Raw genomic sequence first — 25,370 nt, forward strand, 5'->3', positions numbered from 1 at the left:
TCTCCCCCATCCCACCCCGGGTTGCAGTTCCCCCCCCCCCGCCCGCTGGGGGGCGTCACTGCCTCCCGCGCCGCGCCCTCCCGCCACCAGGCGGCGCTGTCCCGCGGGGCGGGGCGGGAGGTGCCGCCCCGGTGCAGCAGCCCGGTAGCGGGAGCACGCGCCCTTCGCTTCCACCTCGGGGGCGGGGCGGGCGGGGCGGAGGGCTTCCGCTTCCGGGTGGCGGCGGCTGGTCGGCGGGGGCCTGTGCTCAGCAGTACCATGAACCGGCCGAAGGCGGCTGCCGTGCGGCGGCCTAGCGCCGTGCCCAAGCCCTCCGGTGAGTCCTGGCGGGCTGCGGGCCCCTCGCCCGGGGAGGGGGGCCGGGGCCGGGCGGGCGCGGGGGCTCCAGTCGCCGCGGGCCCGCGGTCGCCGCGGGCCGGTGCTGTCACGTCTGCCCCCTGTCCCCTTGCAGCGCACCCACCGCCGGGAGACTTCATCGCCCTGGGCTCCAAGGGGCAGAGCGGCGAGGGCAAAACCGCCGTCACCCTGCTGAAGCCGGCGCCCCCCGGGCTGCCCTCCGAGCGCAAGCGGGACGCGGCCGCCGCCTTAGCGGGCCCGGCGGGGCTGACCGGGTTGACCAAGCGCCCCAAGCACTCCTCCACGCCTCCCCTCAGCGCCCTGGGACGCCTGGCAGAGGCGGCCGTGGCGGAGAAGCGAGCCATTTCACCCTCCATCAAGGAGCCGTCTGTCATCCCGATCGAAGGTGAGGCCTCACTGCGCTTCCGCCGTGACAGGCAAGCGAGGATGGAAACTTCAGGTGACCTTTCCCTAGAGCTTCAGCCCAGGAGCCTTTCTTGAAGCCCGCACACTAACGTTTATGTGCTGTCCTTGAGGGTTTCCCTGCTGGATCTAGGGCCGAAGTCACAGTTTTGTCTCCTCTCCTGTTGGCATTGGGTTGTGTTCGTTCTGTCTGATAGCTGTTTAACAGCAGCGTCTGAAAGACTCCCTGAGGAAGCCTTTGAGTCTGGATTGTGGTACTTTATTCAAATATCTCTTTAGCAGACTCTGGATCTGAATGTTGCTTGCTTTTTGAAGCGTCATTCCATTTTCTGGTCTTTGATACATTTGCAGAGAAGCATGCTAGCACGGACCAGCTGAAAAATAATCAAGGGGCGTTGTCAGGTGTGAAACAGAACTTTTAATAGCAATTGGGTAGGGAAAAGCCATTGCAGGGGCTAAAGGCGAGCAGGTCTACGCTTTGCTTTCCTGGTGACTGGCCCTGCCAGCATCTCGGGGCAGGTTATTTTGTGTGAGGGTAAATACTGATGCCGGTGTGTTGATGATTGCAGTTGTCCCCACGGTGCTGCTGGATGAAATCGAGGCAGCAGAGGCAGAAGGCAACGACGACCGTATTGAGGGGGTGCTGTGTGGAGCCGTGAAGCAGCTGAAAATGAACAGAGCGAAACCTGATACCACACTGTACCTGAGCCTCATGTACCTGGCAAAAATCAAACCAAACATATTTGCCACTGAAGGGGTTATTGAGGTGAGGGCTGTGCTGTGTCGGGACTCTTGGGCTTACTGACGTATCATTGCTGCCAACTTGCAAGCAAAGTTGCAGTTTCTCTCAGGCCAGAGTATAATCTGCATGTCTTTGTAAATACCATACCTCTGTGGCAAGCTACTGCAATTTGTATTTCTTCTTCTAAAGCTTTTCTGTATGCTTTCTTGCTAGATGGCTTGATTATTATTTTATTTTTTGTGAATGATATTCCAGGCACTGTGCAGCCTACTCCGAAGAGATGCCTCCATCAATTTCAAAGCCAAAGGGAATAGCCTCGTGTCTGTCTTGGCCTGCAACCTTCTCATGGCAGCTTACGAAGAGGATGAGAACTGGCCAGAGATCTTTGTCAAGGTTGTTGAACCAAGGGTGCTTCTGCTGGACTGAGGCAGTGGTGGGCAGACTGGGTAAAACCCGCCAGGGTTGGGAAATGTGCATGTGTTGGGGCAGGACAGCAGCAGAGCATTTATTCCCGCTGCAGGGGAAGGGGGTATCCCGCGGCCTGTTGCCCAGTGCGGGGAATGCAGCTGGAGGAGGCAGAAATTGGAGACTGGGCCCATGCTGTATTTACAAGGCACAAAACCAGAATCTGTTGGTTTTTTTATTTTAATTAAAGAAAAATCTCCACTGGTTGTTGAAATGCTGTGGCCTCCTTTGCCTTTTGTTGCCTTATGTCTGCTCTTTTCTGAGATGCCTTTGATAATCTGTGTTGATATAAATATCACAAAGAGTTCTTACTTTCTAGTTTGTCTGTAGGGATTAAAACAGCACATTAATTTAAAAAGGCTAAGATTTTAAAAGACCGGCTTCTATATTTTGGTGGTAGAAGTTGTAAAATCTTTGCTAAAGCTTAATCAGCTTTGCTTGAGAGGGTTGGTGCCCAGTAGAGCTTGGGATGTGATGGTTTGTTTTTTTGCTCTTATGTGACTTGCTTGCAGTCATCTGGTCTCTAGCATAACGATTGCATGGATGAAAAAGTTTCCTACTTTGCAGCTGTATATTGAAAATAAATAAAAACTGGGAAAGCTCAGAAATACTCCTTTGAGTAACCAGTAAAAAAAAAGGCTTGAGCATGGTTTGTGTTCTCTTCTGCAGGTTTACATTGAGGACTCCCTTGGGGAACGCATCTGGGTGGACAGCCCTCACTGCAAGACGTTTGTGGATAACATCCAAACAGCTTTTAACACAAAGATGCCTCCTAAGAGCATGCTCTTGCATGGAGAAGTTGGACGTAGCGGAGGGGACCTTAGTGCTGGTAAGAAGATGTTTGGGAAGCGGGAACAAAGGGGTAGGGAGAGGATGGAGCCTGGTGAGCTTATTGACTGATGAGAATAGTTTGTTACTGGATGGAATCATGTAGACCAGACTGAGTTCCAGGCATTGCTTTTCCTCTCTTTGGGGCTTTTTCATTTCTAGGGGATGTTTGACAGCAGGCGGTGAAAGAGGCTTGGAGAATGTGCCTGTGTGTGATACAGTGTGAGGAGGCGACTAGTTGTGGCCTCTTTCAGTGTTGCTTGAAAGAAGCTGAACACATAAGAGCGTGAGTGAGTGATCTCTAGAAAGAGGAGTTGTCTCATGAAGCGTGCTGCATGCCGGTCTCTCTTAGGGAGTAGCCCACACCCTTCCATGACGGAGGAGGAAGACAGCCAGAGTGAGCTCCTGATTGCAGAGGAGAAAATGAGCCCGGAGCAGGAGGGCCAGCTCATGCCCAGGTATAGTGCCTCTTCCTCTCCTAACGTAGCCATGTGGCAGATCTGTCTGCTCACCCGCTCCTGCAATGCTGCAGTAGGGAGCTCCCTCTCTGCAGTAGCTGTCCTGTGGCACTTGCTAAAGCATGTTGAGCATCAGATAAAACTGGTTCCAGGAGAAAAGTGTAGATTTTGTTTGCTTGTTTGTAATGCGTACCACAAACAAAAAAGGATGCTGATCTCTGAACACAGAAAAGTGTGACCACGCTGGCTTGTGTGGAAGTGAATAAAATGCAGTTTGTGTGGCCCAGGTATGACGACCTTGCAGAGAGTGTGGAGGAATATGTCCTAGACATGCTGCGGGACCAACTCAACCGGCGCCAGCCAATGGACAACGTCTCCAGGAACCTCCTTCGACTGCTGACGGCAACCTGTGGCTACAAAGAGGTGCGGCAGATGGCTGTGCAGAGGCTGGAGATGTGGCTGCAGAATCCAAAGGTAAGGATAGAAGCTGTTGAAGCAGAACTCTTCTGGACCTGGTCTGGAATCCAGCCAGGAGGGCTGCATACTATATGCCAGTTACGTTTCTGATCTGTGAGGGCAAGCGGCTGTAGCCTTTCTGCTCTTCCTCTGCAGTTGACGAAGCCAGCTCAGGACTTGCTGATGTCAGTCTGTATGAACTGCAACACACACAGCTCAGAGGACATGGAAGTTATCTCCAACCTGATCAAAATTCGTCTCAAGCCAAAAGTCCTTCTCAACCACTACATGCTTTGTGTCAGGTGAGTGAGTGACCGGGTCTGTGACGGGAAGAGAAAACACTCTGGAAGATGTACCCAGGGCCTTGACGGTCTCCATGTCTCTGCACAGTGGTTTTAAATACCAGCTTGGACCATGGGGTGTTCTGTGTAACACTTAAATGAATTTTATTGGCCTGGAAGTCTTTCAGTAATCCTTTGATATTGCCAGACATAGGTGCTGCTCCATCCTTTTCGCTTTTGTGTGTTAAATACTTCAAAGAGAAATCAAAACAGTGGGTCTAGCTGCAATAAAACCTCAGCTCTGATACCTCTGGTCTTCCCTTGCAGAGAGCTGCTGAATGCACACAGGGATAACCTGGGCACCACAATTAAGTTTGTGATTTTCAACGAACTATCAAATGCAAGAAATCCCAACAACATGCAGATCCTGTATACTGTGCTTCAGCATAGCTCAGAGCAAGCTCCAAAGGTAGGTGTAGTGTCTTGTGTGACTGACGGTGATCCCAGAACCCCATCCGAGAGATTTAGTTGAATTGAGGCTCAAATGAAATCTTTTCAGACAACTGTGTGATCTGTATCATACTATTTTGAAATTATATTATTGCACTTGTTAGGAATAAATGGGCATGGGCATTTTCTAACTCCCACATTCTGGGTGACCAACCTTGTGGTAATGAACTTTCATGAGAGCAACGTTATTATAGTTCCCCGGGGGCCTGAAGGACAGGCATGCCACCAGCATTGTTTCCTTGTGTCTTTTCATTTTGTGGATGCGGATACATTACAATGCACTGAAAGTTTTCTCTTTCTGTATGGCCTTAGTACCTAGCAATGGTGTTCCAGGATCTTTTGACTACTAAGGACGATTACCTGCGGGCTTCACGGGCTCTGCTGCGAGAGATCATCAAACAGACGAAACATGAGATCAACTTCCAGGCCTTCTGTCTGGGTCTTATGCAGGAACGGAAGGAGGCCCAGTATGCAGAAATGGAATTCAAGGTACCACTTTCTTTGACCCTTGTGCTGCTGGATGTACCGGTGGTGTACTGGGCTCTTCTATATCTGTTTTTCTGGCTGTTCTTTCTTTTGGTCTTTGTTATCCGAGTGAGTCAGTATTTGTGTGTCTCATAGCAGCGCTCCCGTATCCCATTTCCAAACATCCATGATTGTAATTTTTGATGATGAAACACTTTTCCAGAGGGCAGCTTTGGGTATTGCTGATTCAACTCACTTTTTTTTAAGGAGCGGTTTGTCATCCACATAACTGATCTGCTAGCTGTCTCCATGATGCTTGGTATTACAGCCCAGGTGAAGGAGGCTGGAATTGCGTGGGACAAAGGAGAGAAAAAGAGTAAGCAGAACAACCTAGGTTTCCTCTGAAGATGGGCAGCTTGGTAGATATCTCCCCCTGAGGCTGGGGGAACATTGCAGCTAGGGTTAGGAAGGGGTATAAGCCTCCATTCTGAATAGAGGCATGGCGGTGCTTGCTATCGTCCTGAGACTGACAGAGTTGGGAGATGTGGCATTTGCATGGCTGGGTGCTTCTTGTTTCTGTGGAAGCCGTGGTTGAGAGGCTGGGGAAAGGGAACTGTGTGTGGAGGGGCCTCAAGCCTGGAGGGGCAGCTGTAAGGATTACCAGGTACCTAATGCTGAGAAGACAGGCCTTTGGGGTGGCACTGAAGTGACTGCCCAGATGTCGTCTTCTCACAATGCTAATTCGTCCGTGCTACATCTCGGGGTTTTGTTGCAGCGTGTGTCAGAAAGCAAAGTACGTGTGCTGTCAGTGCTGGGATGGTCAAGACTGTCGGATATACCTCTCCCCAGTTTACTGTTGATGCTTCAGAGCCCTGGTTACTATTTGCTTTTGAAACAGCCGCCCTCTCCTGCTTGGCTCCTGATGGGGCTCTTGATACATGTGTAGTTTTAACCCGTCTGTTTTTCAGACCTGGAAGTGCTGCGCTCTTTCCAGAATCAAATTGCTGCTATCCAACGAGATGCTGTCTGGTGGCTTCATACGGTCGTTCCATCTATCAGCAAGCTGGCTCCAAAGGACTATGTGCACTGGTAAGAGAGTGAGCCTGGTAGTCTGCTGTGCATAACCAGTCCCTTTCCCAGCAGTGTATGGCATATTATGAAAAACCATGCATACACCAGGGTTTGGTTAGATTTCTCTCCCCTTATCAGACAGGGAGCAGAAACTGTTTTAGCAGGGTTCAGGCTGGGCCTGTCTCCGTCTCAGGAATTCCTGCAGATGTGTTCTCTTACCAGAAATATGTGCTAATGGAAAATAATCTGATTTGTATTATTTGGGTCCAGCCAATAGGGAATTTCCAATTACCTGACCAAGCATGATCCCTGCGGACCCCTTGTTGTTCTTTTGTCTGATGTCCTCTTTCAGGCTGTATGGTTGAGGGCTCCATGGATAGTGCTGTCTTCTCTGCCTGCCCTGGAGCACAGGCTGTATCCTGGGGTCTGGTACAAGGCGTTACTGAGACAGGTCAAGCCAGCATGAATAGTAAGCAAGATATGTTACTGGAAGTATAAAAGCCCAATGCCCATACTGTATAGTCCTCTCTGTTATGATTCATGTTGTTACTTTTGCTAAACTATCTTATCTGAGGAGGTTCCTTCATGTGTAGGATGGGAAGCATTAGCAGGAGTTTGGGGAGACTGGACTGTTAAATGTGTTCTTGAGCTTCACACAGATGGTGTTTACTGTCCTCTTCATCTCTACAGCCTCCACAAAGTGCTCTTCACAGAACAACCAGAAACCTACTACAAATGGGACAACTGGCCCCCTGAGAGTGACCGCAAGTGAGTACGTGCCCCACCCATAGCTGGGTACAGGCGTGGAGCTGCTGCAGCTGGAGGCAGAGGAATGGGTGTTTTCTGGTGTTCCTTATATAGCTCTGTGTTGGAAAGGCTTGGAACTCTGCTTAGATTTTCTTCATCCGTTACATTGCCTTAAAATTGAGGGATGTTGCTCCATTCTCCATCTGTTCCTCTTCCTCCTTCATTCCTGTTCCCTGTGCCAAGCTGTTCTGTATCTTGATGCTGTAATTGTAAGAAGGGCAGCCCCGCACTGTATGGTTTCCTGGGGTGACATTAGGAAGCTCAGACTCAAGCAGGCTGAAGTGTAGAGGTGCAAGGCAATGCAAGCAATATTCTGTAAAACAACTTGTTTCAGGTAGTTGCGTTTGGAGCTGGAGACCAGGGAAGGGGTTGTAAACTAAGCTGTGACTTATCTTCTGCTCATATGAGTTCTAGGGTCTGTGGAGGGTTTCGGGAACCCTCATGTTGCTGTCGAAGCGTGATTGATGTCTTATGTCTCATGCAGCTTCTTCCTTCGCCTCTGCTCCGAGGTGCCCATCCTTGAAGACACACTGATGCGGATCCTTGTGATCGGTTTGTCGCGGGACCTTCCTCTTGGCCCTGCGGATGCCATGGAGCTTGCTGACCACTTGGTGAAGCGGGCTGCGGCTGTGCAAGCAGATGGTAAGACTGCACAAAGCTCCAGCCAGCAAGTGGTTCCTTCTGTCTGCATGTCCTCTTATTGCCACTCAGGGCTGAGGCGGCTCCTACCATGTACCAAAGAGCCTTTGCGTCGCTTAAAGCATGTTTTAGTCGTGATGGCTAAGCATTTGGCTCAAAGCCAGACACATATTGCTGTTGCTGTCTCGCTGGAGAAGCTTCTTATTTTCTCCTACCGTTTCTCCCTGTTACTAATTTTCCGTCGTGGCGTGTTTGGGAAATTATTGGTTGTGTTGAGGATGAAGGACTGTGAATAACCACCCAAAGTTTTGAGTTAGCATTTTAAAATTGAATTTAGTCCTTTATATGTACTGTAAAATGAAAGAAATTTTTAGGCCATGCAAAAATGAAAGGGCTGGAAGTTAAAGTAATTAACCCATGTATTGTATGCTCCTCCCAATTCCATTATTCAAGCACTGTTGAAGAATAGCAGTTACAAAAGCAGCCTTAACTTTTACCCCTTTTATGAATTCATTCAGCGTTTGTCCAAATTCCTGCATCCTTGGAGAGTATGTCCGTTCAGTTGAGCTATATGTGTTTGTGTTAGAGTTGGGCGGGTTGTCAGAGTTTGATTCTAAAGCATCTTATGTGCTCTTAGTACTGACTGGTTAATAGCAAAGTCTAATCCAGATCTGGTCAGTGCAAGTGGAATGAGCTAGACTTTGCTGTTGAATATCCTGTGAAAATGTGTCCAGGCTCTCAGTATAGCATGTTAAATGCTGCGCCATTTCAAATACTGGAAGACTCAGTTAAATTAGAGCAAGTCTGAAAACTTGCAACAAAGTTGAAATGCATTTTTAGTTCCTCTGAGCCCCAGAAGTTCTGAGCAGATTCACTGGTTACTTGAAGGAGTGTATCCAAGTTCTGAAAAAGATACAGGTATCATATGGGATGCATTTGGGGAAAAAACTGCCCTTAAGAATTTAAGCCAAATTGCACCTGAAAAGCTCAATATCCTTATATATTGACTTGTAGCTTTTTTTAAGTGCTGCTGCTTTTTAAGTGTTGTTGGGTTTTTGCTCCTGTAATATCATGAGAACAAGCCCACAATAACATAGTTGCTTGAAGTAAAATTTTCTTTATACTGCGATGCTTTTCTTGAAGGACTTTGCGCCAGGTAGACAGGTCAATAACTTGCTTAGTCTTTTCTTCTCCTCCTCCAGATGTTGAGGTCCTGAGGGTAGAAAGAATCCAGCTGATCGATGCGGTCTTAAATCTGTGCACTTATCACCATCCAGAGAATATCCAGCTACCCCCAGGGTAAGGCTTATCACATCGACAATCTTCTTGTGATCTAGCTCATTTTCACCTTGTGACTAACAATCCTAGCTCACAGATTTTAAGATGCTTTTCCCTATTACAATTTGAAATAACAAAATCATGAGGAAACCTTTTCAATGTCATGTTCAGGTGGGAATTTCTCTAGAGCAATTAAGACCTGAGTCATGGAATGGACTTTCCACTGCAAGCACTCTGACCTTTCTGCTTCAGAAATTTTCAGCTGAACCCTGCTGTCCCTCCTGAGAGAGGCTTTTTTTTTTTTTTTTTTTTTTTTTTAAAAAGACACTGAACTGGTGTGGCTGAATCTAAACAATGCATGATTAAGGAGAAAAGCAATCTTGAGATGGGCTTAAGTAACCAAATCTGACCACTTGTATCCGTTTGATGGCTTTTGCAGGTACCAGCCTCCAAATTTAGCTATTTCTACCCTCTACTGGAAAGCCTGGCCTCTCCTACTTGTAGTGGCTGCATTCAATCCTGAAAACATTGGTGAGTGTGGACATTTCTCAAGATACTAGTTCTGCTGCAAAAATTGGCCAAGGTGCTTTCTGCTGAAGTCTGGTTGCCTGTGTTCAAGGCGTGTGCTGGGTTGGTGAGATAACCAGAGTTAACTAACTGCGTATTCCTTGTGTGTGCAAAAATACACAGTGTGGGGGTTTGGACCAGCATGTGGCTGGAATCACATTGTCTGTGCTCTGAGAGTGGTGAGCTGTTCCAAAGTGAGTTTGTTGTGTCTCCCCCCACCTTGGAGTGTGTTAGAATATATACAAAGACCCTTACTTTTTTTCCTGTATTCCTGATTGCCCTTCTCTTCTCTGCTGCAGGTCTGGCTGCATGGGAGGAGTACCCCTCTCTAAAGATGCTCATGGAAATGGTCATGACCAAGTTAGTATGCTTAAATCCCTACACAAATCAAATAGACCACTGGAAACACATATTTCTGAATGAAGTTTGTGCCAGCTGGCTCCTTCCTTTCCAGTGGGACTGGTGTAAGATAAGCTGGCTGGCAGCAACACTGCAGTTTGAGTAGGAAAGGTGCTTTCCCCCAACAGAAATATTATAAGCAAGGGAATAAAGCTGAGAAAAAGGGAGGGATGACTGTGATGTACCTTGCTGAAAAGGTCTCAGTCTCCCTGGCACTGTTGGGAAGCTGCCTTGTTTTTTCTGTGTTGCCTAATGGAACTGAGGTCCTGGGGACTTTCTGACTCTGGTTTGTGAGTTTTGAATATGACAAGATAACCATTTTATTTTTTAACTTATTCTCTCAGTAATTATTCCTATCCTCAATGTACCTTGACGGATGAGGAGACGCGCACAGAGATGATTAATCGTGAACTTCAAATCTCCCAGAGAGAAAAACAGGAGATTCTTGCATTTGAGGGTCATCTGGCTGCTGCATCCACAAAACAAACAATTACAGAGAGCAGCAGCCTCTTGCTGTCCCAGCTGACAAGTCTGGACCCTCAGTAAGTAGCCTTCTGCAGTCTGGTGCTATCATGAAATCCCAGTTGATGTTAGTCAGGAAACCCTGCTGCTCATAGGGTAGTTGATGTGGGCAAGAAGAGCCCTGAGATTTGGTAGTCCATGGGATATGTGGTACATTTGATCCTTATCCTTCTGTTGTCACCTGCATGTAGCCCTCATGCACTACTGAACTGACTCATCCTCATCGACACCAGAGTGGAAGTATGTTTGCCTCTGGATAACTTCTTGTTTCTCTGGCAGGGGCCCCCCACGCAGACCTCCACCACATGTCCTGGAGCAGGTGAAAAGCCTGAACCAGTCGCTTCGCTTGGGCCACCTCCTGTGTCGCAGTCGTCATCCTGACTTTCTTCTGAACATCATTCAAAGACAGGTGGGCTCCCTCGATGGCTTAGTTATGTTGGGATCTGATCCCTTGTCTCTGAAACTTGAGCAGAGTGAGGGGCAAAAGGAAGCTAAGTAAGATGCAGGGGAAGGTGGTTTACTGCTCAGGAATTAAATGATCAGTATGCTGCATCTATGTTCTGCTGATACTGCATTGTTATTCTCCTGCTTCCTAGGCCTCATCGCAGTCGATGCCATGGCTGGCAGATCTGGTTCAGTCCAGTGAGGGCTCCTTGGATGTCCTACCGGTGCAGTGCCTTTGTGAGTTCCTGCTTCATGATGCTGCTGATGAGTCGACCTCAGGTGAAGAAGAGGAGGAGGGTGAGAGTAAGGAGCAGCGTGCCAAGAAACGCCAGGTGAGTAGTCTCTTGGGGATTGCTTCTGTTTATCTACTTTCTGTGCATCCCAGATTTGATTTCACTGGAAAGGCCAACTTCTTGCTCCGCAGAGACAACAGAAACAAAGGCAGTTGCTTGGACGGTTGCAAGACTTGCTCTTGGGTCCCAAAGCAGATGAACAGACAACCTGCGAGGTGCTTGACTATTTCCTACGACGCCTGAGTTCCTCCCAGGTGGCCTCAAGGGTCCTGGCCATGAAGGTGAGCAAAATGAAAATCTTCTTGACTAGGATTTGTCAGAAGCTGAGTGCAGAGTCCTAGATTCTCATGAGTCCAGAGCCAGCACAGTGAAATTGTTTCCTGTCATCCTTCTTCAGTAACTTGTCTCAATCTCCAAACCCCATCAAATGCACTTCTACTCCCTGCTGCTCAGAAGCCTTCTTTGTTCAACAGCCAAGTAGTACTTTTCTTAAGCTAGAGCTGGATTTTGCTATGTTTCCTGTGAAGTTCAGGTGTAGACTCAGCAGATCATGTGCTACATGGAGTAATTGGCAGCAGCTGTTGTCTGTGGGGAATGTAAAGGAGTGAGCGCCTGGTGCTCTACAGCATAGTCAAGGCAAGCAGAATTGCAGAGAGTGCAAAACGATTACGCTTGGAGAAGACTGAAACTTCAAGCAGGGTAGCTGTCAAGCAAACACATTATATGAGATATGAAACCTGTTGTGTGCTGCATTTGGATCGTTCCATGATGTTTGAAGCTGGTTTCTATTGTATTCAGTAGTATGAAGCTAGTGGTCCAGCTGTGGCTTCAAATGCAACAGCTGTATCCATGTGACTTCTGCAGGGCCTGTCCTTGGTGCTGTCGGAAGGGGGGCTGCGTGATGGAGAGGAGAAAGATCACCCCATGGAAGAAGACTCTGGCGATTCTGAACTGCTGCAGGGATATCAGTGGCTGCTGAGAGACCTCCCGAGGCTGCCGCTGTTTGACAGTGTTAGAGCAACAACAGCTCTTGCCTTGCAACAGGTAGGTGTTAGTAGCTGGAAGGGGTAAGTGACCAGCTTATTCTTTGTCCTACTCATGCTAAAACGAATTTGAGCAAACTGCGTGTGGGTGCGATATCAACATGTTTATATGCTTGCAGAAGAATTTTTCTTATGCTGGTGCTAGTTTTCATTAAATCCTGATTTCTAATGAGATGAATTCTCATTCTAGGCCATCCACATGGAGACAGATCCCCAGACCATCAGTGCTTACCTGGTGTACCTCTCCCAGCATGCCCCAGTGGAGGAGCAGGGACAGCACAATGACCTTGCTCTGGTGAGAGGCCAGGTTGCTAGGACTGAGGGATTGCATGGGGGAGACCCGGCATGTCTCAGGACAGTGGTAGGCATGTGACTTGCTGTACCAGCAGGATGAGTTTTTTGGGAGCATGTGAATCTGATAACTGCGTGTTTGTGCTTCTGCATATGTGTTGGAAGGCAACCTGTGTCTTTGGTATCATACCATGAAATGGTATCAGAGCAGTAACCTCCAGTCCAGCAGCCCATCTCAGATGGTATGGGGAGCGCAAGAGTGAATAGTGGTTTGAAAGAAATCCACGTGGCAGTGTTTCACAAGTAAGCAGGTGCTAAATCTGCAGTTACATGTATCTGAGGAGAGAATGGGAAGTCAGAAACCTTAGTGGTGGGATATGCATTCTCCGATAACCAAAACTGGATTTTTCATTATTTTCTTTTTTAAAAAGGTTTTGGTGATTTTTTTTTTTTTTTTTGAACAATGATTTTTTTCATTGTTCTATCTTTGGGTGCTTTTTTCCATTGCTTTTAAGGCTCATGTGCTCTTTCTACCTCCATAGATCTCTTTAGATACGTGGAGAAGGTTAAATTATAAGAGTCAGATCTGTTTCTTCAGAGAAATGCAGATTTTTACTAGGTAAATTCTCACTTTGTAATGGGGTGCATCAGAATGCAGCTGTGCTACAACTGGGGACACTGTAAGGTATCACAAGATGCATGCAAAGCACTGGCATTTTCGCTGTTGTGACAGTTCTGCTCTTGACTCTACACGCTGATCTCTGCAGTGGTGTTAAGTGGGCTGATGATGGACACTGGAGAATGTGATGCAATGAAACAGGAGGACCTGGCTGTGTTGTTCAGTAAAGACCTCATGGATCTTTTCCCCTTGCAGGATGTAGCCCGACTCATAGTGGAGCGCTCTACCATCATGTCTCACCTCTTCTCCAAGCTCTCGTACTGTGCTGAATCAGATGCAGTGCTTGTTGCTCTTCTCTCCATCTTTTCTCGCTACATCAAACGCATGCGCCAGAGTAAGGAGGGCGAGGAGGTGTACAGCTGGGTGAGTGCCTCCCTGCCTTTCTTAAGCAGGTGAAAGAAACTGGACAAGTTAACAAAAGAGAAGCCCTTTGTGGGTTACTTAGTATGTATAAACCACATCTGGTTCAAGAATTCCCTGATGGGAAAATAATTGGATGTTGCCGTAATATCAGAGCCAAATGTATGTGTACATAAAAAGCTTTTTTAACTTCTCCTTGAGTATCTTTTGTGGCCACTGTTGGAGATACTGGGCTAGGTGGAACTTTGGTCTGACTAAATTTGTCCATTCTCATGTTCTCCTTTCATCTGTATCTCTCAGATCTCATTCTCCTTTCTCTCCCCACCTTTGTTCATCCTGGGTTTTTTCTGCCTTTTTCCAGTCAGAGTCCCAGGATCAGGTGTTCCTTCGTTGGACTAGTGGGGAAACAGCCACTATGCACATCCTTGTGGTTCATGCCATGGTTATTCTCCTGACGCTAGGGCCACCTCAAGGTTAGTGAAGTGTGCTTAGATTTATTCAAGGGGTCATGGACAATACAGAGAGCCTTTCCTCTATCTGCCATATCCTAACAGGTCAGGCTGGTGTTAATCCTTCTGCTCACAGGCTTGTCCCTTGCAATACTTGTTTGTAGCTGTAAGATCTATCAGAATGTTGCTGCACAGAGAGAAGGATTTGCAGGCTTATTTTTTTGCCTTATGCAGACAGTAGGAACTATTAAAATGATGGTGTGTCCCTCCCTGCTAAACAAGAAGGACTCAGAGACTTACTGTAGTGTGAGAACTGGGCACTCAGATATGTAGTTCACATTTCCACTTGATAGTGTTTATTCCCAGGTTGTTTCTGACTGTTGAACAAGGAAGTGTTCTGGTGTATTGATTTGTATAGAGAAGGGCAGGATGTTCTAGGTGCTTATGAATATGGGAGATAATTTTGTATCCACTCTTAAGCAGGGGATGGTGATTTTTATACCTTACTGGATATATGGTTCCCGGAGAAAAAGCCCCTTCCTACTGCTTTTCTGGTTGACACCTCAGAGGAGGCTCTGCTGCTCCCTGACTGGCTAAAGCTGCGCATGATCCGCTCTGAGGTCCCGCGTCTTGTGGATGCAGGTGAGCCTGTGGGATGTTTGTTGGTGTTTCAGAGCCTCCTGAAAGGAAAGGGAGAAGCTTCCCTGCTCAAGTCCTCTGTGTGCCCAGCCATCCTACTTGGATGCCTTTGGGTTGGACCATCAGTCACTGCAGACCCTGCAGCTGAGCAGGGAGCTTGGATTTAGAAAGCAGTGTGTCTCTGGATTTTGTGACAGTCGCAGTTTAAACATACAACAGATTCTTTGCTACATTTCTTAGCGCTGTCAAACAGATGTACAGAATATGAGCTGCTTCCGGGCAGGGGATGTTATGGGATGTCCCAGAGTGATTCCCTGCTCAGCCATGATGTGTAGTTCACATACCAAGGGTTTGAGAATGGATACAACCTCGCTACCCATCAGACCCCACAGGTTAATCCCCACAGCATTAAGAGCAGAACTCAGTGAAAGCTGAGACTGAAGAGGAGGTCAGTGCCTTTGGTAGGGCTCCTTTCTGCAGTATGGAAGGCAGTTCCTCCCACTCTGATCCAAGTTCTGAATCTTGCTGGCTTTTATGTGCAGTCACTATAACTTTTAAAGTAGGGGAGCGAGTCTGTATGGATATTGCGCTTTCTGTATATTTTAAAGGAAATGGGGGACTCTGAATTGGAGTCCCATCTTTGTTACAACAATTCAGATTGAACTAAGCTATGCAGTCAGCAGACAACAGGCACAGCACTGCTTTCCATAGGGCATGCTGTGCTTGCAATGTGGAAAGCAGTGTCTGAAGGATGTAAGCTATACCTGTAGTTACTTTTGTCCTTGCACGGCTCGTCAGTGCTCTTTTTCTTCTTGGTATTCAGAGCTTTCGTCCCTTTTTTACTAATTAAATGACAGCTCTCTATAGCCAGTGATTGAATTATTCAATAATTCCTGCCTGCAGCCATCAACAGATAGGGTGGAAGTTATTTTTTAATACGAATGATTGGGTTCCTGAGGTTTTGATCAAATTAAACAGAAGATCAAATTAGCCAGTGAGTGAATTAACTGGAAGATGCAATAAGAAGGCAATGATTTGCAGAGGAAAAAAAACATAGTAGGCAGCTGTCAGACTTCTGGCTCTAGGCTCTCTGCAGCCCTGTCATTAACGTGTCACTGTGGGTCCAGCCAAAAGCACAAAGATCAGGTAATAAAGATGACCCTCTGTGGGCAATTCAGAGGTCTGAGGACTCAGTGTTTGTGTATTTCAGCCCTGCAGGACCTGGAGCCGCAGCAGCTGCTTCTCTTTGTTCAGTCCTTTGGAATCCCAGTTTCCAGCATGAGCAAACTTCTGCAGTACCTGGATCAGGCAGTATCTCATGACCCGCAGACGCTGGAGCAGAACATCATGGACAAGAGTAAGAGCTTCGTATGAGGCTGACTAGGCATTTTACTTTTTCTTGAATAGTTTTCATGAGTATCTCCTGTGACTTCCTTGGAAAAATCCAAATTAGTTCAGCAAACTCTGTGCACAGGCTGCTTTGGCAGCCTGTTGTCACTGTAGACACCTCCCTAGAGCTTGTCTGGATGGCCCTTGGCTGTATTTCCTGAAATAGAGAAGGATTTTGTGGATTGGATTGTACAGAGTCTAAAAAGTAATTTGGAGGCTACCTTGTAAAAGAAACAAGGCTTAAAAGCATCGTGTTTACAAAGCCCATAGGAACAGCAAATTCTCTTCGCTGGGAGCTGCACAAACAGCCACCAATTCTGTCCTGCTTTACTAAAGAGGGCGAGATGATGATGTGTTCACATTTTTTCCTTTTTCAGACTACATGGCTCACCTTGTGGAGGTTCAGCATGAGAGAGGAGCGACAGGAGGCCAGACTTTCCACTCCTTGCTCACTGCCTCCTTACCAGCCCGCCGAGGTACTGCCTGGGATAGCCTAAACTTCCGAATATCAAAGTTGTCTTCCAAACTCCCTTCTTCCATTGTTGTTGAGAGGGACAGGAAGAGCTGTCTTCAAAATGGGTTGTGTTGCAATATATCAGCAAGCTACAGTTAGGCACCAGCCCTTGCTAGAATTTTTCACTCCTGGCAAAGGGAGAAATTCCAATATTTTTGGAGTTTACTACAATGAGTTGTTCTGAGTGATATGGAAAAATAGGTCTTGCTCGGCCTTGAGAGAAAAGCCGCTGAATTCCTCAGTAGTTAGAGACTGTAGAGCTGAAGGTCATCAAGTGTTGGGGCTCCAGATGCCAGCTACTGTAATGGCATTTTTCTTTCTTTTCTTTTATTCCTCTTGCAGACAGTGCTGAGACTGCAAGGTCAAAATCTAGTCCTGAGAACTCTCAAGGCCAGAGCCGGATCCGGGCCTTAAGCCAGGTCCGGGTTCTGGGCCCAGAAGATGATCTGGCAGGCATCTTTCTGCAGGTACTGGTATAACCTCTAGCTGATCAGCTGCTTCCCTGCAGCAGCTTTACAAAATCTGTTTCTCTTATACTTGCATCTTCTGACCCCTTCCTCCTGCAATGTTTGCAGGCAATAAGTATGAAAGCCCTGCATATGAGGCTGCACCATTACAGCCTGGTGGAATTGATACTGGAAGGATTTTTTTCTTGTAGTTTGAACATGATGTGGCTTTTGATCATGCCTAATACTGTCAGTGCCTACTAGCATGTTACTGTCCCTGCACCTTGTTTGTTCTGTCTATAGTGCCTTCCCTCTCAGCAGTGGATGGAGGATTTGTGAAATGCTCACAGGGCCTTGGCAGCAAAGCTGTGTGCAAACAGCTTTTATACTCTGGCTTGTCTGCTTGCAGAGCCTCCCTCTCTCCATTGACTCCAGAAGGAGCCTACAGGGAATTAATTGGCCAAGTTGGTTACCTGTGTTTGGGTAGTATGGTGATTCCCCCACAGTGTCAGTGTTGATAGTCATGTTGGGGTTGCATAGATGCTGCGTATGTTCCTGTACCAGGCACTAAAATATTGAAAAAGCTGTATCAGAAGGTTCTAGTTAGCCCACAACCAGTATAATTGTACAAGATAAATAAGTCCTCTGCCTCAGGATGTTTATGGTATAGCAAGTCCTTTCATTTGCTCTCATAAACTTATTCCCTTCTGTGTCCTACCAGCTTTTCCCACTAAATCCAGACCCACGATGGCAGAATTCAAACCTGCGCCCGCTTGCCCTGGCATTACAGCAGGCCCTGGGGCAGGAACTGGCTCGCATTCGCCAAGGGAACACACAAGTGACGGGGATCACAGCACGACTTCTCCAGGCAGTAGCTGCACTGATGAACTCGCCGCATAGCGGTGCGTTGGTGATGGCAATGCATCGTAACCACTTCATCTCCTGCCCATTGATGCGCCAGTTGTACCACTATCAGGTGAGCGGTGTAAGAGGAGAATCTTTGTAGCATTTATCAAAGAGGGGTGAGGAGGAAACAAAGTCTGCAGTGCATCTGCTCTGCTCTGCGCAGACCCTCTACCTGTGTAGTGCTGGAGATGGAGCCTGGGCAGCATGACACAGAGGGACTCAAGTTGCCTGTATGTAGGCATCTGGATGCAGGCTGGCCACATCAGCCTAGCACTGCTGAGAATTGGGGCTTACATGCAGGGTTAGGTGTACCTTACCTAGTCTGGTAACTGTGCAGCGCTGTGGATTTGCAGCTGGGGGTCTCTCTTGGTTTTGGGATCTCTAGTCTGTGCTGTTTTGTAGCATGGACATGTTTGCAAGCCAGGGCATTTGCAGACAACTTGAGAGCTGAAGTCTGTAATTCCTTAAAGAAATCTTCAGAGCAGGCTGAGATTTATCCAATGAAATATCTCATTCCTTTCATCATGATGAAAGAAGGCACAGAGTTACCATTAGTTATGCTGGGAGAGGTACTGTGTGTGTGACTGAGTCTTCTGCCTTGCATATGTACACTAGAAGCTGCTGCCTTCGTTTCAGTGAGCTATGGTCCAACAGAGCAGGGTGTGCTCTACGTATTCTTGGCAGTATGCGCCACTATCTGCATCTTTCCTGCTATCTTTGTTGTATTCTTGAAGTGTATATAAGCAAGTCTCTTTTGCTGCATCCCCAGCGCTGCATGCCACAAGACACTGCCTTCTCCTCGCTTTTCTTCAAAGTCCTCATGCAGATGCTGCAGTGGTTGGAGAACCCTGCGGTGGAAGATGGTCCTCTGCGTGCTCAGCTGAAGGCCTTTGCTGTGCAGTACTCCTCAAGGCACAGGATCAGTGACGGTACTGGCATTGTGCAGCTTTGGGACTCAGAGTGGACAAAGTGGGACAAGAAAGGGACAGAAACAAAACTGCACCCAGAGCAGAAAGTGTGGTGGGCTGCCTTTTAGAGAGGTATGCTTAGGAGTAGCGAAGAGATGTTTTATACTGTGCTATATAAACTCCATGAGGATGCAAACAAGTGACTTAGCTCTGGGGGTTTGCAGTAGACACCTGGTAGCATCTCACCAAGCACAGGAGATTTTTCAGGGAAAACTTCCAATTGCTCAGGCCAGGAATTCTGTGCTAGCTGTAGGCCTGAAAGATGAACATGCAGGAACGCCTCTGGAACAAGGTCATATCATGACTTGTAGAGTTGTTTATCGTCTGCCATCTGTTGGGAGGAGGAGTCTATAACCAAGAGCTTAGGCATGGAAATGAGTTTGTGGTTATAGAGTTTTCTCTTAACCACATGTCCCTGTAACATGCAGAAGAGCTGTCAAGGGTTTTGGTGGGAGTAAAATGGCAGTAGAGTGTAGTGTGTTTGTATGTTTGAGTAGTTGTGCCCTGGAGCCACATGGGGCATCCGTAGAAGGGAAGCCTGATGTGGGGGCTGGCTCGGCCCTGTAATGCCAATGCTGTGATTTCTTTGCAGTTCGAGGTGGCTTCTTACACCTCACAGAAGCTCTGACTTTCCGTCGTGACCCTGACTTGATCAGCTCAACGGTACGTGCCATCATTGCAACCCTGAAATCGGGAGAGAAGTGTAATGTGGAGCCGGAGCTCATCAGCAAAGGTATGGCTGTCCTTCTGCTCTCCTTCCCTGTTGCAGCAGCAGGTTGAACTTCCAGCCCAGCAAGGGAGTGCCTACTGTGCAGGCTGTGGGAAGCTGCCTTCTGCCTGGATCAGAAAATGTGAACTGATCTAAACTTGGTCCTATCTTGTATCACCTCCTTCCCCTGCACTGGTATGTGGGTTTATAAACTGTGATCTGGGGCTGGGATTAAGTCTCTCGGCAAACTGTTGGTTTCCGCTAACAAAGTGAGAAATAGAAGCCTACTGTCCCAGATAAAAATGGCTTCCCTCTTCCTTACTGAGCCAGGCTCTCAGGAATGCTGGACTGATTGCCTTCATGATACTCTTATAAGGTTCCATAGCTTTCACCACATCCTGAAGTTAATGAGTGACATCTTTCTCCCTCTGCTAGTCCTTCAAGGTCTGATTGAAACTCACTCTCCGTACTTGGAGGAACTCCTGACTGTCCTCTTCTCAGCTACTGTTGAGACCACTGCCAGGTTTCCTGCCATGAAACCAATTGCTGTGGTGAGCTCCCTGTTGCTCCAGGACAAAGAAGAAACACCAGTGAAGAAGGAGCTGGACAGTTGCAGGTGAGCCTAGGCAATGATGGGAATTCACTGGCAGGTCTGGGTTCATGATATCACCACTGATGCCGGCTTTGTTTTCTCCTCAGTACTGAAGCAGCTTGGCTAGGGCCCTCCTCTGGCCTTCTTAATGACTGGCTGGAGATGTTGGACCCAGAGGTGATCAGCAGCTGCCCTGATCTCCAGCAGAAGCTACTGTTCTCCTGGAACAAAGTAAGAGTTGTTGGGTAGAGGGACTACTGTGCTGAAACCGCCTTTCTGGGGTACTGACCTGCACCTGGAAACAGGGCAAGGGGTAGTTTTATGTTTTGCCACATGTTGCTATACCAGTTCCAAAGCAGTACAGGCTGAGTAGGAGGGGATTCTGGTGCATCCTTCTCAGTGCAAGGCTTTTGTTTCATCTTATCTTTATATTTCTTCAGCTGTGTTCTTTTCAGGACTTCAGAGTGCATTACAGACACAACATAGTCCCATAACAGCCCGGCCAGCTGTGTTTTCCTTGGTATTTTTGCAGACAGATAAATAGCTTGCCCAGAAGGGGGATGCCGAAGCTAAGACTAAAACTGAATTTCATGGCTGATGCCGTGTTCTGTTAGAAAGTACTGCAGTTCAAATCCTAAATCCATGTGTTGTCTTCTGTGCTGTCTGCCTGCCTGGATTGTCATCCTTCTGTAATAGACATAGTATCTCCTACATCCACCTTGCAGCAAGGATCTGTTTATTACATCTCTTCCTTGTTTGGTCCTTTCAGGCAGGGTCCCAGGTGCCCTCCTTCCGCCCATATCTCTTGGCTCTTCTGACTCACCAGTCCAGCTGGACCACACTGCACCAGTGCATCAGGCTTCTGCTTTGCAGAAACCGGGAGCAAAGGTGAGTCTTGTTTTTCAGGCCTAGCAAGGAGTTTTGAGTTGGGTGACTCATTGTGTCTGAGAGAGAACAAACAGAAGCTGAGAACAAGAGCTGCCATGTTCCACGGTGCGTCTGCCAGGAGATGTAACCCAGCCAAAACCAGGCTTTGTGAGAAGGATGCTGATTCCAGTCATGCTGATTTGTGTACCTTGATATAAATATTACCTGCTGTTTGATGGAAGCAGCACATAAAGATTTGGCTGTGTTCTAAACAGGAAGTGCTAATCGCTGGGTAATCCATCTAGCATTGCCCTTGTTGATAATCTTTATGAACATGGGGTTTGCAAGATGGCTTGGATAGCGAACTGACAGCAGTCTCTGAACCTGGGCAGGCTCTGCTGGATCTTTTGGTTGTACTAAATTCCATTACCACTCTTTCTCTAGCCCCCTTCCTGGCATCAGGCTCCCAGTTCTGATCTCTGGAGCAGCCCTAGCTCTAAGCTTCTATACATTGCTCTCGAATACTGAACTGCCACTGTAGTAGTATCTTGCTTAAACTTGTTACACTTATGGACCAGGAAATGCTAACACCTAATAGTAGTAATTCAGGACATGACTAAACTAGCAATACTTCTAAAGCTGGTAGTATTTCAGTTTGCTTATTATTTTATTATTGATCTCTTGCTCACTAACAATTTTATGAATTTCTGCAATGCAGGATAACAGCCAGGATAGGATGTTCTGTACACTGGGACAGTAAGGTCACTGGTCTGATTATACCAATTGTTCGTGTTGATGACTGACTTCTGGCCTTGTGGTGCGAGACTCCATGTAGCCGCCACACTCTTGCTGAATGCCATTTGTTCAGCTCTGTACCCTGTGCTGTGCTTATTGCAACAAATATTTAGTCATAATCTGGGAACAGAACCAAACCCGTTCTCGGGACTTAATGGATCCTATTTTTACATTTGCAGATGTTTCTTTCTTCACAGTACTCATGATGTTTAGAGATGCTACCATGTGCTGCCCGAGGGCTGTGTTGACTCTAATTGCAAATCTGTCTTCTTCTGTCTTCTGGCAGGTTTGACCCAACTGCGTCCTTGGATTTCTTGTGGGCCTGTATTCACATTCCTCGGATCTGGCAGGGAAGGGACCAAAGAACTCCTCAGGTAGTGGTTCAGTTCTTCCAAGATTCCTCTCTGGATGGAGTGAGAGGCAATGCTTTCACAATGCCTGATTTTTCCATGGCCAAGAGGTGGCTGGAGTGATGCAGGTGCAGCATGCCAAGTTTGCTGCCTGTACCTCAGCTGGTTACTTAGCTGCTCTGCTATGTTACATGTTACAGTGGCAATTTTGAGTCCAAAAAGCTGGTATGAACACACATAAGTTTGCCCACTTGGCATTTCCTCTGCAGCAATTGCCACAATATCTATTAAAGATCTAGACACAAGGCTACAGTGGTGAGCAAGCTAAAACCCAGTGTGGGCTAATTCCCGTTTTACAAAGAAAAGGGGGTTGCATCTCTTCTCCACAGAAGAATTTCTTTGGTTTGGTGACTGAGTTATAGTTTCTGACCCATCACACATGCTGGGATGGAAGTAAATGAGTACAGAAGAGGGGTGAAGAGGTTTCATTTGGGCTGTGATCATGCTTTCCGAGCTGTAGATATGGAGCAGTTCTTAAGTCTAGTTCTAAGAGATGTTCCATTCCAGTTGGGGAAGGTGTGACTAGAAGGAACTAACGATCGAGGGATTTGGTGTGGATTCATTTTGGGTGTTCTCTTGCATTACAGAAGCGCCGTGAGGAATTCGTGCTCCACCTAAAGGCATCAGAATTGATCAGCATGGTGGAGCTGATCCTGGCTGAAGCAGAAACCAGATACCAGAACACCGAAGAGGCCTCCTGCACACTCATCCAGTCTCGATTGCCTTTGTTGCTCAGTTGTTCTCATGGGGACCTTGAAAGCATCAAAAAAGTAACGGAGTATCTGACCAGCTGTATCCAGCAGTGGGGAAGCAGGTGGGGTTGCAAATGGGGAGCACTGTCTATGTAATTGTAGTTACCTGGGCACGGGCAGCCAGGTAACGATGAGACTTGCCAGCATGTCTTCATTAAGAATACTGTGTTCCAGAGCCCGTATGAAAAGTGCACGCTATCCTCCTAGAGGTTTGGGGGAATAAGATGTCATTTTAAGTGGTACTTGGACCAGAAAGGTGACTTTAAAAGTGGAGGTTAAGAACCCTTTTGCTTTTAGGACTTCAGGATGAAATGCTTGCCATGCTTTTTCTTTTTTTTTCCAAGGCAATGGTTATTTTTAATTACTAGTTCCTAACGTGGGATTTCTTGTCTACTCATCCCTTGAGTCACTGCTCGTAACGCATCCTGCTTCTGACCATTATGATTGCTCTCAAAGCTGAATAGAGACTAGATTGTTTCCTAACAGCTACGTTAGCACTGTGGGAGGAACAGGAAGATGGTGTATTTGTGGCAGTGAAACAAACTGACCTAATTCTAACCTCGCTTGTGGTGGTGTTAGAAAAGATACTGAGTAATCTCAGTTGCCGTTGCATTGTACTGCCTCCCAGTACAGACGATGCCAGGGATCTATGGAGGGCAGGTGTGTAGAGAACAGGCTGGCTAGTCTGAATAGTTGTGCTTCTGACTACTCTTCCAGTTGGGGTGGGGATGACCATGAGTACCATGTGCAGGAACTTTTCACTGGAGATGTAAGCAGAGCTTTGTTGTCCTGTGCCCCTTTGTAACTGCAGTTTTCTAACTCCAAATGGCCTAATGATGGATCCTCATAGACTGTGGATGGATCCCTGTAGACTGTGAATGATTTGAGTAGTTCAAAAGAAGCAAAGACTGAAAAAACACTGATTCCGATTAGCGGTGGCTGCTCTTTTACATGGTCTGTTTGCCATATGCAGGAAGGGTGTAACTGATCTGATGGGTCTGGGATGTTTCCTGGTTGAACTAACGTAGTAGTGAGTGGCTGACCTCTACCTTTTTCCTTCAGCTCTGTGGGAAAATGCTGCCAGGACCTTCTGCTTCAGATATACCTGCAACTACCCGAGCTCCTTGTGCCTATGCCTGAGCTGCTTCTCACCAGTGAAGGAGCCAGAGACAGCAGCACTTGCAAGGTAAAGTTAGAGGCGTGGGAAAGCCCCTTCCCAGTTGTATACCCAGAGTGGACGCTACCTTGATGCCCAGTCTAAAAGGAGAGGACTGGCAAAATCTTCCTGGGTCACTTTGGCTTCTTTACCTTGCCCTTCTGTTGCCCCTTCCCTGCCTGCACTCTCAGGAGCAGAGAGTTCAGATGTGGTTTATTTTGCAGTGTCCTGCTATAAAATAGTATAAGCTCCACAAGCTTCTGTGTGCCAAAGGCTTCTGTAAAGCACAAGTGTGCAGGCGTCTGATCCTGCTTTGATGTCTGTAGGGACTGTGGACTTCAGATCCTGTGCCAGCTGGAACGTTGCATCTGCTCGCAGATTCTACCTGAAAATAATTTCTGTTATAACCCCCTCTGTAGTTGGAAAGGAATTGGGAAACACTGCTGAAGAGCCAGGGGCTTGATTGTGCTCTAAACTTCTTAGCTGTTTACTCATTACTTTTCTTCTAGCTCGATGCCCTGGTTCACAGATTCATTAACCTCCTCGCAGACACCAGTGACTCCAAGTCATCAGAAAGCCGCGTGTGGGATGCCAATATGGCCTGCAGGAAGCTAGCTGTGGCTCATCCCATCCTACTTCTTAGGTACCACTCTCCCCTTTCACCTCTGTGTGGCTGGAGTTCATTGAAAAGCATCCACCCTTGTCCTAGAAGGGGAACAAACTTCCAGCAGTCACGATGATTGTGACAGAATCTGCGTTCATGTACAAAAGTCAAGAGAAAGGGCAGCAAAGTCATATCTTATAATGAGGCAGCACCTCTTTTGGCTCCGTGTCTGTCTGGAAACAGTCCTCTCTGATTTGGAGACTAAAGAACAGAACATGGATGGGAAATGGGGCTTGCTGATTCTATGGATACAGGGATCAAATCCAGAACCCTGGGAGAGGAGAAGGGACGGTTCTTTCCAGGAACAGAGGTGTAACAACATGCAACTCTTTCTAGAAAGAGGCTAGATCTGGATTTTCTTCTGTTTGGCATTTCAGGCACTTGCCAATGATTGCAGCACTGCTGCATGGCCGTGTTCACCTCAATTTCCAGGAGTTCAGGCAGCAGAACCACTTGACCTTCTTCATCCACGTCCTGGGGATCCTGGAGCTGCTCCAGCCGCAGGTCTTCCAGAACGAGCACCAGGCGGCACTATGGGACTGTCTCCTGTCCTTCATCCGTCTGCTGCTGGTAGGAAAGTCCCTGCTCCCCCTCCGTGTGCAGGCTGCCAGCCACTAGATGGAGAAGCTCATGTAATACAGGGCCAGCCCAGCTCTCTCCCCTTTGAAGGGAAAACCTTCATATACCTAAGAACAAAAAAGTGTATCCAAGTACCTTGGAGAGCTTAAAGAGGAATCAGGAGATCAAGAAGCTACTC

General features: G+C 47.4%; 1 protein-coding gene across 3 annotated transcripts in view; it reads left to right on the plus strand.

Annotated features, from left to right (window-relative positions):
• The first annotated feature begins 257 nt into the window (after nt 1-257).
• Nucleotides 258-25,370, plus strand: part of INTS1 (integrator complex subunit 1) — a 29,514-nt gene continuing 4,401 nt past the window's right edge. The window contains exons 1-40 of one of the 3 annotated variants that reach the window (XM_050905824.1): nt 258-316; nt 452-742; nt 1,329-1,525; nt 1,757-1,894; nt 2,636-2,795; nt 3,147-3,252; nt 3,540-3,726; nt 3,865-4,010; nt 4,317-4,458; nt 4,812-4,988; nt 5,232-5,340; nt 5,933-6,053; nt 6,726-6,803; nt 7,327-7,484; nt 8,684-8,780; nt 9,199-9,290; nt 9,626-9,686; nt 10,070-10,267; nt 10,527-10,656; nt 10,844-11,023; nt 11,116-11,265; nt 11,849-12,028; nt 12,218-12,322; nt 13,193-13,360; nt 13,719-13,830; nt 14,287-14,448; nt 15,656-15,802; nt 16,212-16,310; nt 16,691-16,815; nt 17,516-17,770; nt 18,470-18,629; nt 19,261-19,401; nt 19,813-19,993; nt 20,077-20,206; nt 20,739-20,857; nt 21,918-22,005; nt 22,629-22,855; nt 23,856-23,979; nt 24,459-24,592; nt 24,991-25,183. In XM_050905824.1, the coding sequence (XP_050761781.1) occupies nt 259-316; nt 452-742; nt 1,329-1,525; nt 1,757-1,894; nt 2,636-2,795; nt 3,147-3,252; nt 3,540-3,726; nt 3,865-4,010; nt 4,317-4,458; nt 4,812-4,988; nt 5,232-5,340; nt 5,933-6,053; nt 6,726-6,803; nt 7,327-7,484; nt 8,684-8,780; nt 9,199-9,290; nt 9,626-9,686; nt 10,070-10,267; nt 10,527-10,656; nt 10,844-11,023; nt 11,116-11,265; nt 11,849-12,028; nt 12,218-12,322; nt 13,193-13,360; nt 13,719-13,830; nt 14,287-14,448; nt 15,656-15,802; nt 16,212-16,310; nt 16,691-16,815; nt 17,516-17,770; nt 18,470-18,629; nt 19,261-19,401; nt 19,813-19,993; nt 20,077-20,206; nt 20,739-20,857; nt 21,918-22,005; nt 22,629-22,855; nt 23,856-23,979; nt 24,459-24,592; nt 24,991-25,183 (5,826 nt within the window). In that variant the 5' untranslated portion in view covers nt 258. The remainder of the gene's footprint in view (nt 317-451; nt 743-1,328; nt 1,526-1,756; nt 1,895-2,635; nt 2,796-3,146; nt 3,253-3,539; nt 3,727-3,864; nt 4,011-4,316; nt 4,459-4,811; nt 4,989-5,231; nt 5,341-5,932; nt 6,054-6,725; nt 6,804-7,326; nt 7,485-8,683; nt 8,781-9,198; nt 9,291-9,625; nt 9,687-10,069; nt 10,268-10,526; nt 10,657-10,843; nt 11,024-11,115; nt 11,266-11,848; nt 12,029-12,217; nt 12,323-13,192; nt 13,361-13,718; nt 13,831-14,286; nt 14,449-15,655; nt 15,803-16,211; nt 16,311-16,690; nt 16,816-17,515; nt 17,771-18,469; nt 18,630-19,260; nt 19,402-19,812; nt 19,994-20,076; nt 20,207-20,738; nt 20,858-21,917; nt 22,006-22,628; nt 22,856-23,855; nt 23,980-24,458; nt 24,593-24,990; nt 25,184-25,370) is intronic. The other 2 variants (XM_050905822.1, XM_050905823.1) reach the window with 2 other exon arrangements.

Source organism: Gymnogyps californianus, chromosome 15 (genome assembly GCF_018139145.2).
Source record: "Gymnogyps californianus isolate 813 chromosome 15, ASM1813914v2, whole genome shotgun sequence".
Taxonomy (NCBI): Eukaryota; Metazoa; Chordata; class Aves; order Accipitriformes; family Cathartidae; genus Gymnogyps; species Gymnogyps californianus.